Source organism: Polypterus senegalus, chromosome 8 (assembly GCF_016835505.1).
Source record: "Polypterus senegalus isolate Bchr_013 chromosome 8, ASM1683550v1, whole genome shotgun sequence".
Taxonomy (NCBI): Eukaryota; Metazoa; Chordata; class Cladistia; order Polypteriformes; family Polypteridae; genus Polypterus; species Polypterus senegalus.
The window spans coordinates 154906964-154919708 of record NC_053161.1 but is presented as its reverse complement, the minus strand read 5'-3'; the positions used below and the strand labels follow the sequence as shown (position 1 = coordinate 154919708).

Below are 12745 nucleotides of genomic sequence, written 5' to 3'. Positions count from 1 at the left end.
AAATGAGTTTCTACATCCTTGTTCTTTACAAATAAGGACATTGTGGGTTTTTTTTCACACGGGGCAACAAACTGCTGGCTTCATTTCCATGAAACAGATGGCGCACACATAAGACTTTCATGGTGTCTTTTTCAAATTTAACTCCATCAGGTGGCCCCCCTCAGTGGCAAGTGAAGATGAAAGTTCTGCTCAGCCTCTTTTCTTTCTTCTCAGAATTATTTTTTGTGCTCAGTTCATTAAATTGCATTTTTTTGTTTCCAAGTTACTGTGACTCCCTTTAAGGGAGCAAATGGCACTGGACTTTTCACACCTCTTTTTATGGTTTGCACAACTGAGACATGATGGGGGAAAGGTTGAACTGGAAATACACCAAATGTAAAGAAAAAATTAAAAAAGAACAGTACTCAATGTAATGTTGAGATTAAGGGGCTCTTAGCCTACACACGCCATCTCTAAACTGGTTGGCTCATGTTGCCTATGAACTCACAACCAAAGAGTCTGAGAACACTGCAGGGCCAATTGTTATGGCCACTTAGGAAGAAACAGGCTTGAAGCGTCTATAACAAAGATAAAATCGGATAATATAAAATGCAAGAGTTTCCAAAGTGAGAAATAACATTGCACATATAATGAACCCTTACAAAATCTCTTTCTGTAATGTATTCAGATTTGCTTTGTGTTTTTTATTTTGTAATTTTTCTTATTTATTTCCTTGCCTTGTTTTCTTTATGTTTATTGTCTCCTCCCAGTCCCTTGCCATTAAGTGAAATCTCCAATTAGTTTGTAGCTTTCAGATGATGTGATCTTTAAAATCACAGATAACTGGTGTGGGTGGCAATCAATGCAATGGAATTAGTGGCTTGCAACTGTAGTCTTCAGCTCTCTGTGCGTCTCTCTTTTGTCAAGTGTCACTTTCTTGTCTTGGGTTGACTGAATTATGATTCTCAATTTTGTGTTAAAGATTATTTAGTAAAATGAGCATAATAAGAAAACTTAAAGGTGATTTTTTTTTTTTTGTTGAGCAGGCCAAAATCCCTAAGACATACTGGACAGTGTTCAGGAAAGAAAAAAATTTGTTGTACAGTGTAATGTGCAGTAATTGTATTTAAACAGTTTTTATAACCTCATCCTCTTAATTATGTGCTTAACTGAGCACTTCACAAATACACAGCTATTCATAAGGCACAACTTTCTATGATTATACATTACTAGCTGTCCCCCGCAGCTCTGCCCATGTAATAGTATGTTTTGTCTTGGTAGAGTGATATTTAACTCTACTTTCCCTTGTGTATTATTAATGCGTAGCCTTTGTCAGAATGCCTCAGGTCTCCCAGACTTACCATTGCTTATAAAGTATTGTACCATATAACTTCTCCCCACCTGCTCTTCTACATTTGTAACCTCAGGCACTTAGGTGTAGTAAAAGACAAGTTACACTTTAAATAATTTATTATTGATAATATTCATAAATAATAACAATATACAAAGCACATTTGAATATTGGAACCATACAATCTGATAAATGGTGATATGTACTTTCAGGCGTTAGTTACTTAAAATGTCTCTAGTTAAGGCGTCATATGTGGTCAGCTTTCTTCAGAACAGGCCGCATTGCCAGTCTCAATATGGCTGCTGAGCTGTGCTCTTCATTGTGTTGTCCTTTTTAGTGCATGGTGTGTGAGATGCTCTTTCATCAGTTTGGTAAGAGAGAGAGGGTGAGGTAAAGCAAGCAGATGTATAGGTTTTCTGACCAACCCCTAGAGCCAATAGACGTCACGGTACTTAAAGGCTTCTGATACAAGCCAGTTCCAAACAGCCATACTTCAGGCCAATGGGGCAGAGAATATCTTCACACCTGCCCCCCCAAACCATATGTTTAGGGAAAGCTTGGCAGTTAGGTAGCCTGGCTTTCCTGTGGGGGTTAACTGGAAGTCCTGCAGAGAAATATTGGTCAAACTGGTTTGTGGCACTTCCCCCAACACTGTTGTAAAATTACAAAGATACTCAGTCCTAAAACGGGGGGAAAGGGTTCTTAAACCATCAAACCATTGCTGCTATGTATAATGTAACACTAATATTACATTGCTTTGTCCAAGTTACACATAAAGACATACAAGATATTTATCAACTTGTATGCAAAATTTCACATCACAATATAATGAAACAGGACAAACTTTAAAAATCAACAAAACCAAAATGCAGAGGTAGACCGACTTGAACAGAGGCTGGCGCATGAGTGAGGAGGGCCCCACATGGCTTCCCACCCCTGATGTCACACTTCCACCTCCTCTCGGCCTGCAGCCTGTGTCTTGGATTAGCATGAATATATCGCTCCTGCAAGCGAACTATGATTCTTAGCATGATGAGAGAAGTTGCAAAAGAAACTGGAATGTACAAACAAATTCCAGAAAAAAACCTGATCTAAATCCGTTAAGTAGTTCTCTTGTGAAAAGTGGACATACAGACAGACAGACAGACAGACAGACAGACAGACAGACAGACAGACAGAGATGATGAACGGATTATATGGTAGGTGTCCCAGCTAGGATGGAGAAAGGTTCCTTACCTTGATGGGATGCCAGACCTTCAAAGGCACAAGAAACAGGGTGAACTGTATCCTGCCTCAGCCAGAAGACAGGCAGAAGATATATCCTGGCTGGGTTGGGCAAAGGAATGATACCTGGATGGGATGTCAGTGTAGTGGAAGGTCAGGGAGAGACAACCTGGAAGGATTACATGCTCCCACAACATGCTAGGTTGCAGCCTCCCTGCCTGTAAGACATGCTGAGAACTGTAGTACCGTAGGGCAGTCTTGTTAGTTTCCAGGGGTGCCACCTGGCAGAATGTTACGCTCCCTACTTTATGGGAATTCCAGTTGCCCTAGCACTGCAAGTACTCCTGGATCCAACATAAAAGAAGCCACTCAGCCTCATCCAGGTGAGTTGGACTCAGGTAGAAGAAGGACAACACTCACCAGAGGATTGGAAGAGGAAAAGAGAAGAATTACGTTTGTAAGGTATTTGCCAAAATAAATCTTTCTATGTTCCACGACTTGTGTCTGTGAGGTTGTGTCTGGTATTTGGGGCACTCCAATGCCCCCTTATTATACACATATTATATGCAGTATTAAGTATAACATAACTGGTGCATACCCAGTACTATTATGGACAGCATTATTAAAATTATGGACAACTTTCCCTGTTTTACTGCATCCAGAGATTCTAATTAAACTGAGCTCTCATAAGTTCAACTTCTTTGTGGCTGATAAGCTGTTGTCCTGCTCTTAATGTATCCACGATAAAGCACAGCTGCCTAACATGTTGCACCCTGAATAGACAAAACACTTTTGGAAAAGCCAAAGGGCTGACAAACTCCTGCCTGTAGAGCCTGAGCAGTTATATGAATGAATTATTCACAGCCCAAAGGAGCTTCTTCTTACAACTGACTATGTTTTTGGCCTGATTTTGGGTGTAAAAATACCTCAACCTGTCTTTAAAGAACAACAATTAGATGACAGACTTCCATTTTGATTATTGCTGTAACTTCTTCATCTTCTATACATAAAAAAAAATCCCATTTTCCAAACTTTGGCGAAACAGAAGCTGACTTACAGCCAGCTAATACTGTATTGGCACCTTCTAAGAGAACACAGCACTATGTGTTGGTGGTAGGATTCAGCACTTTCACCAATGTATATTCTTCCTATTTTATGTTGGAAAAGCCTTTGGTTGTTTGCTGTTTAGATATGCTTCCCATAGGCAAGTTCCAGTTGCCATGACCAGGCTTTTGTTTTCTGATCTTGTATAATTTTCTTTGACCTCTAAAAATGATTAAACCTTTGTACTAGGAGTTTTAGATTTCAAGAAACCTTGTGATCACATTTTTTTTGTGCTTGTTTCATTTTTAATGCTGAAAATAAATAGCATTCTCCAGCAAAGCCATGTTGATTTTTTTTTTTTTATATAGGTGAAGACATTTTAACTGTTAAGAGCTAACCGTTGTCAGTTTCTACACCATTGCTAGGTAAAGTCAATTGGAAGTGTACAAAGCCTGACAGCCTGGTCAAAAATATAAATGTCAAGACGTGGAGTTTCTGTTGTCCGAGGTTGTGGATACTGCCAAAAGACCTTATGTTCATCCTTTATTGTTATTAAAATTCTGGTAATAAATGTATTGCTCTGCTTTTTAACATTGTTTGCAGTTTTGGCTCTGGTGATGTGCTGCTTTTTAATTTTTGGTTAACAAGCTTTATCATACCCTTCTCTGACTTCATTTCTTGGCACGTGTCCTGAACAGTTTGCTTAACTATCTTTATGATTCTGACCTCTTGGCTTGAAATTTTTGACATATCAACATCTCCTGATTCCATTTCCATTCTAAGCTGCTACCACTCAGTACATTTCCAACAATGCCTCTTGCTTTCTATCATTTCATTCCAATATGCTGTGAACACCATTACTAGGACCAAAGCTACACAGCCTACATGGGGATATCCAATCCATTGGCAGCTTGAAGAGCCAGCTGTATCAATGCATCTTTAACATTAGAGTTTGGCTTCTAGGAAAAATTAAGTCTAAACAAAGTCATTTGAGAACCAGTGTCCAATATACATGGTAACATAACTTCTTCTAGCTCTATTTCAATAAAAAAAAATCGAATTTCAGAGTTGCACGTTCATCCTTTCATTAGACACATGCTCTACTGTCACTGTGAAATGTACTTCATTTTCAAAAATAGTCAGTCAGTCATTGTCCAACCTGCTATATCCAAACACAGGGCCATGGGGGTCTGCTGGAGCCAATCCCAGCCAACACAGGGCGCAAGGCAGGAACAAATACCGGGCAAGGTGCCAGCCCACCACAGGGCACACACACACACACAAACACACCAAGCACAATTTAGGATTGCCAATGCATCTAACCTGCATGTCTCTGGACTGTGGGAGGAAACCAGAGCACCCAGAGGAAACACATGCAGACACGGGGAGAACATGCAAACTTCACGCAGGGAGGACCCAGGAAGCGAGCCCATGTCTCCTAACTGCGAGGCAGCAGTGCTACCCACTGCACCACCGTGCCACCCCTTCAGAAATAGTGTCCGGGACAAATAAAAGGAGATCATGATTGTGAAAAAACGTGTTCTACTTTACAAGGGTGTGGCAGAAAAGTAATGAGACTGGCAACACTGCAAGCGATCTGGCAACACTGCGCTGTTGTCCTTGATAGAGCACGTGTATCAGTACCCTCCCATAGCTCAGTGCGAGTTTCAACTCCTTCCGTTAACTACGTGATTTTTGTGACTGCTATTAGCGAAGTTGTGTTTTTGGTTGTGCGTCACGCAAAATGGAACAGCGGAATTTGGAGCAACGTTGTGCCATTAAATTTTGTGTTAAGCTTTGTCACGCATGCGCGAGTAGGAGGCCGCGGACGGACCCGAAATCGCTTCGAAGGACGTTCGCCGGTAGGGAATGGCGGGGTACTAACCTTTCTGCTCTCTTCCAGGAAAAAAGACGCTCCGCCATCTTAACCTGACCGCAGCACGTCCACTTCCGCCCTTCCTCCGCCATCTTCCCTGACGTCAGGAATCCCGTCATCCCTCACGCCTCCTTCCCAGCATTCCTCCACTTCCGGCTCCTCCTATATAAAAATGGCCGCCGACGCATGTGAAGGTGTCGCGCGTATGAACAATTGTTTTTTGTTTGTACAAGTTGACCTTGTTTGATTTACTTCTTTACAGTATACGGGGCCGGAAACCCCAACCCTTTACGCTGTCTTTGTCCTTATTTTTACAGCTTGGAGAATCGGCAAGTGTGACGTTTGAAAAGTTAAAACAGGCCTATGGGGAACATTCTTTATCCCGAGCTCAAGATTTTCAGGGAGGCCTTCAACTTCGAAAACCAATGAAAACATCGATCGAACGTGTGAACACTCTTGTGAGATCGGACCGTCGTTGAACATTAAGAATGTTGAGTGAACAATTAAATTTGAACAGATTTACCGTTCATCAAATTTTGACTGAACATTTGCACATGTGAAAGGTCTGTGCCAAAATGGTGCCGAAAAACCTCACAATTGAGCAGAAGGACAATCGAAAAAACGCATTCCTGTGGTTCCCCAGCCCCCTTATTCACCTGACCTCAGTCCGTGTGACTTTTTCCTTTTTCCTAAACTGAAAAATGTCCTCAAAGGACGTCATTTCGGGACTTTAGAAAACATCCGAAAGAGTGTAACGGACATGCTGAAGACCATACCGGTTGAAGACTTCCAGCGCTGCTACCAACAGTGGGAACAACGTCTCCATCGGTGTGTAGCTGCCCAAGGGAACTACTTTGAAGGGGATAACATTGATGTTTGAAAAAAATAAAAACTTTGGTAAATAAAAAAATCAGTCTCATTACTTTTCTGCCACACCTCGTAGATGTAGCAAACATACTGCATTGTGTAATAATTCTATATTTGTATGCGTAAAGCTTGTTGGGATGCTAATTAAACAATAACTTACTATACTGTATAAAATATGATGTACTGAAGTCACTTACCTGACATGTGTTGAGACATCAGGTGTTTCACCAACTCGGACTTCAGCCCCCATCAACCTCGTGTCACAGCAGTCCAGTCTGTTGTAGACCACCACCATAGAGATGGTGTAGCTCGCCTTCAAATTCACTCTCCACCAGGAGGGAAACTTATCATTGGTGTGGGTGCAGGTACCGTCACTGAAGACGCCACTTGTTTTCCCATCTATGGCCAGGTTTGGAGGTCCAAGGTTTTCATAGGGAGAAGACTGCTCTGCTATGCCTTGTCTAACAATATTGGTGGCTATCAAAAATACAAAAGAAATGAAATTTGAATATTGAGATCATCCACCCACCATAACCTGGCAGAGTTTAGAAATTCAAAACACTAGGCAAAGCACATAATATACCCAAGAGGTCAGTCAGTCAGTCAGTCATTATCCAACCTTCTATATCCTAACACAGGGTCCTGCTGGAGCCAATCCCAGCCAGCACAGGGTGCAAGGCAGGAACAAACCCCAGGCAGGGCGCCAGCCCACCGCAGGGCACACATACCAGGGACAATTTAGGATCTCCAATGCACCTAACCTGCATGTCTTTGGACTGTGGTAGGAAACCCACGCAGACACGGGGAGAACATGCAAACTCCACGCAGGGAGGACCCGGGAAGTGAACCCAGGCGAGGCAGCAGCGCCACTGTGCCACCCCTACCCAAGAGGTAGCATTTTAAAAACCTTACATTCCAAAACCAAATGAACTTAAATAAGCAGAACAGATGTAAATGGATTTCACAAATTGTTTTAGGCACAATTTAGACTTTTGTATCTATTTATTCAAACTTTACAACTTAATGAGCCCCTTTCTTATTTAGAGTGTATCACTATAATTGCACAGTTATGACCATATTGTGAGGTGCCAGACCAGCAGTTGGTAACTAGACTTTGACTTTGTCTATTGAAAAAAATGGTGTAATGGGGACTAAAAATTAACTCAGGAATATAGAAAAATAAAAGACTGAATAAAAGGCATTTTCTGAAGGTTTTCCAAAACTTGCTTTCTTGATGTTTTTATTTACTGTTGTTTCACTTTTTTGTGGTGTATTTGTAGCATCTAGCAATTTGTGATAATTGTCGGTACAATGTCTTTAAAGAAAGAGTTTGAACTGAATGCTCAAAAGAATGAAGTAGCCTTCTGACAGCAGTGAAACATGTAAAACAAAAAAAACTCTGTGGCACTCTAAGTTTTTAGGAATGAGTGTTTCACTGATAGCAACTGCTGTGTTTTATGGTTTTACAAGTCCCCCAGTCCATGTAACCCCAAAAATGTCAAGGTCTGTTTCTGAATATTTTCACAGACATGTTTCACAATCACTACCTTCTGTTTCTGGGTGCAAAGCTGCACAGACACATTTCTAAATGTGACACTTCTGAATGTAAAGAAACACAAGAACATTCCTGAGGTGTGGAGACAGCAGGATGAAAGATGAAATGTGCTTGTTTTTTCAAGAGATAAGGTCCAAGAAAAATCCTGTCCATCCTCGTCACACCCGATGTAGATCTTAACATCTTTAAATCTGCCATCTCCAGCTCTGTCTTCTGACCAGGTATTGGTATGCAAAGAGGCAAGTGCACATGATTTGGTACATAAGGAAGTGAGCTGTATAAATTCAGAGAATAAAACTGACTAGAAGTAGAAGGCAACAAGATAATGACCAGAGAGAGAAACCTCTAGTGCAGAGCAACAAGTCACCAAATGCTTTGTGTATGTAATAAAACAAGCACCGCCTGAAATCAACACACACATTGCTTTTGTTTATGGAGCTAGTTACTTCATTAACATTTTTTAAGCCTGTTTTTCCTTCTGGCACATTTTATTCTTTTGTTTGCACCAGGGGACTGGAAACAGCCAGGTCAATCAAAGGTTATGGAGAGAGAACACTCCTATGAAATATAAGCTACATGGATAGTCAAACCTGGATGAAGTCAAGGTTGTTTTATTGTGTGGTTATAAACCTGTAGAAGCATGCTGAGCTTGCCTTAAGAAAAGAAAAAACAAATCCAATTAATTACATTCATGAAATATATCTAAATATTTATACAGATTACCAAATCAAACAAAAAAAATAAATTAGAATTATTACATATTATTAAGAGAAACACATGCTCCAGTAAGGGGTTGCCACAGTGGATCATCTTCTTCCATACCTTCCTGTCTTCTCAATCTTGTTCTGTTACACCCATCCATCACCTGTATGTCCTCTCTCACCACATCCATAAACATAAACCTTCACTTAGGCTTTCCTCTTTTCCTCTTCCCTGGCAGCTCTGTCCTTAGCATCCTTCTCCCAATATGCCCAGCATCTCTCTTCTGCACATGTCCAAACCAATGCAATCTTGCCACTCTGACTTTGTCTCCCAACCGTCTAACTTAAGCTGACCCTCTAATGTACTAATTTCTAATCCTGCTCATCCTCGTCTCACCCAGTGCAAATCTTAGCATCTTTAACCCTGCCACCTCCAGCTCTGTCTCCTGCTTTCTGGTCAGTACTACCGTCTCCAACCCATATAACATAGCTGGTCTCACTACCGTCTTGTAGAACTTCCCTTTCACTCTTGCTGATGCCCGTCTGTCACAAATCACTCCTGACACTCTTCTCCACCCATTCCACCCTGCCTGCACTCTCTTCTTCACCTCCCTTCCACAATCCCCATTACTCTGTACTGTTGATCCCAAGTATTTAAACTCATCCACCTTCACCAACTCTACTCCCTGCATCCTCACCATTCCACTGACATTCCTGTCATTCGCACAAATGTATTCTGTCTTGTTCCTACTGACCTTCATTCCTCTCCTCTCTAAGCATATCTCCACCTCTCCAGGGTCTCCTCAATCTGCTCCCTACTATCGCTACAGATCACAATGTCATCAGCAAACATCATAGTCCATGAGACTCCTGTCTAATCTTATCTGTCAACCTGTCCATCACCACTGCAAATAAGAAAGGGCTCAGAGCTGATCCCTGATATAATCCCACCTCCAACTTGAATGCATCCGTCACTTCTACCACAGACCTCACCACTGTCACACTTCCCTCATACATATCCTGTACAACTCTTACATACTTCTCTGCCACTTTCCCATACTTTCTCATACAATACCACAGCTCCTCTTGAGGCAACTTGTCATATGCTTTCTCCAGGTCCACAAAAACACAATGTGACTCCTTCTGGCCTTTTCTATACTCCTCCTTTAATACCCTCAGAGCAAACATTGCATCTGTGGTGCTCTTTCTTGGCATGAAACCATACTGCTGCTCGCTAATCATCACCTCCTTTCTTAAAAAAGCTTCCACTGCTCTTTCCCATAATGTTATAGTGTTGATCATTAGTTTTATTTGGCTGTAGTTGGTACAGTTCTTATTCTTAAAAATTGATATCAGTATACTTCTCCACTCCTCAGGCATCCTCTCACTTTCCAAGATTCCATTAAACAATCTGGTTTAAAACTCCACTGCCATCTCTCCTAAACAACTCCATGCTTCCACAGGTATGCCATCTGGACCAACTGCCTTTCCATTTTTCATCCTCTTCATAACTGTCTTTACTTCCTCCTTGCTAACCTGCTGCACATCTTTCCCAGCTCGGACCCACTATCTAGCCAAACAGTCCCTTTCTCCCTCCTTAGTGTCCAACCTCTCATACAACTCATCATACTCCTTTTCTTTAGCCTTTGCCACCTCTCTCTTCACCTTGTGTCTTATCTCCTTGTACTCTTGTCTACTTTCTGCATCTCTCTGACTATCCCACTTCTTCTTTGCCATCCTTTTTCTCTGTATACTCTCCTGTATTTCCTCATTCCACCACCAGGTTTCCTTTTCCTCCCTCCTCTGTCCAAATGTCATGCCAAACACCCTTCTTGCTGTCACCCTTACAACATCTGCTGCAGTTGCCCAGCTGTCTGGTAACTCTTCACTGCCACCCAGTGCCTGTCTCACCTTCTCCCTAAACTCAACCTTACAGTCTTCCTTTTCCAACTTCCACCATTTGATCCTTGGCTCTGCCATCACTCTTCTCTTCTTGCTCTCCAACGTCATCCTACAGACCACTATGCTGCCTAACTAAACTTTCCCCAACTACAACTTTGCATTCTCCAATCTCCCTCTGAATGACCCGTTTGCATAGGATATAATCTGCCAGTGTGCATCTTCCTCCACTCTTGTCTGTCACCCTATGTTCCTCCCTCTTCTTAAAATACATATCCACCACAGCCATGCCCATCCTTTTCACAAAACCCACTATCTTCTGACCTTCTGCATTCCTCTCATTGACACCATACCTACCCATCACCTTCTCATTTCCTCTGTTCCCTTCACCAACATGCCCATTTAAATCCGCTCCATTCACCTCTCCCTCTACCTTGGATATACTGTCCATCACTACATCCAACTCATTCCAAAAATCTTCTTTCTTATCCATCATAATGATCACTCTGTCTGACACTGTTGACACATTGTTCCTTCAAAATAACCACTACCCCATTTCCCCTCCCATTTACACCATGATAGAATAATTTAACCCACTAGCGATACACCTGACCTTATTCCCCTTCTACCTGGTATCTTGCATGTGCAATATATCTACTTTCTTTCTGTCCCCCATATCAGCTAACTCTCTCTCCTTGCTAATCATACTGCCAACATTCAAAGATCCAACCCTCAGTTCCACTCTCTTTACCTTCCTTCTTTCCTCCTGCCTCTGGACACACTTTCACCCTCTTCTTCTCCTTCTTTGGCCAACAGCAGCCCAATTTCTGACAGCGCCCTGTTGGCTAACAGTACTGGTGATGGCCATTGTTAACTTGGGGCTCAACTGATACTGGTATGGAAATCTGTATTGTTATCCACATATTTGATCTGGGAGAATTTTAACCAGATGCCCTTCCTGATGTAACCCTCCCCATTTATCTGGGATTGGGACCAGCATGAAGAAACACACTGGTTTGTGCATCCCCTGTGGTGGGGTTAGTCCTTATGAAGAAACAATCAGAGAGAAGCAGATTAAGGGTTGGGGATTCATTCCTGTATAATCTCCGTAGCCCAAGAAGATGAATGGGTTTGACACTGCAGTCAACATAAAGCAACCAAAACAGTAGAAAGGAAACAAAATGAGGATTGAGATTTTACCTAATCATGATTGGAAGTAAAGCAGACAGAGGAAATGAGGATGATGTGAATAGCAAGTGACGGGTTGACATCATCAGCAGTACCCGGAAGTAAGGACCAGAGGGAGTCAGCACGGGAGGACGGAGGAATTAAGAGACAGTCTGGGAGCGGAAGTCTATGGATATCAGAAAGATACGTAGAGAGGCAACATTCAAGGAGTTGTGGTTTTGTGGTCTTCTTGTTTTCTGGTGTAAAAAGAGAGAGGCATTAATACTTCGTCTTAAATCCCCATTTTGCAGTTTGTCGTGCTCTGTTGGGCCCACTCAATATGTCCACAAATTTATCAAAAAGCCTTTCAGACACAGACAGACACTGAGACACATGATGTCCAAACACACACGTTTATTTTCTGCACAACAACAGCTCAGTCCTTTTTACTTCTTTTGCAAGCTCTGTCCTCTTCCACCTGACTCTGGCTCCCCGATTGGAGTGAGGCGGCCCCCATTATACTGCACCCGGAAGTGTCCCAGCTGCTTCATAAGTAACATCCTGCAGCACTTCTGGGTGTGGCAGAAGTGCTGCATGTGAGTTCAGCTCCTCTTCTGGCAGCACTTCCAGGTGTGGTGGAAGTGCTCTATGCCAAGGCTCCAGAGCTGTCCAGGTGCCCCCTGGCGGTGGCCACGGACACTCACAGGGTTGAGCCCTGATGCTATCCAGGGGTTCTGCTCTCTTGCGCCCCAGGGAAGATATTGCCCCTCTCCTGGTCCTTCCTTCTCCAGGTGTCCCGGTGGGGCAAGGTCCCTGTTTGTCTGCCACAGAGTATAACTGTCAACCATGGCTTGTGAACAAAAATGGCATCAAAGCAACATTATAAAATGAAGATTTATAGAAAATTAGGCAAAGATATTCAATAGATCAAAAGGAGGCCAAAGGATTTGCAAAAAGGCAATCCACATCAAACTAGTCCCAAACACACAATCTGTAGCCAGTAAACGAGGTAAGAAATAATCAATAAATCAGAAAATCCAAACAGAAACATTATTTAAAAATTCTCCACAATAAATGAATGA

The 12745-nt window shown here is 42.2% G+C and overlaps 1 protein-coding gene across 1 annotated transcript in view; it reads right to left on the bottom strand.

The window, feature by feature from the left end:
- The window catches only part of LOC120533182, a 74578-nt gene that overhangs the window by 47768 nt on the left and 14065 nt on the right, over positions 1 to 12745 (bottom strand). Inside the window, exon 3 of the mRNA XM_039759913.1 lies at positions 6539 to 6818. Within this exon, the coding sequence (XP_039615847.1) occupies positions 6539 to 6818 (280 nt within the window). The remainder of the gene's footprint in view (positions 1 to 6538; positions 6819 to 12745) is intronic.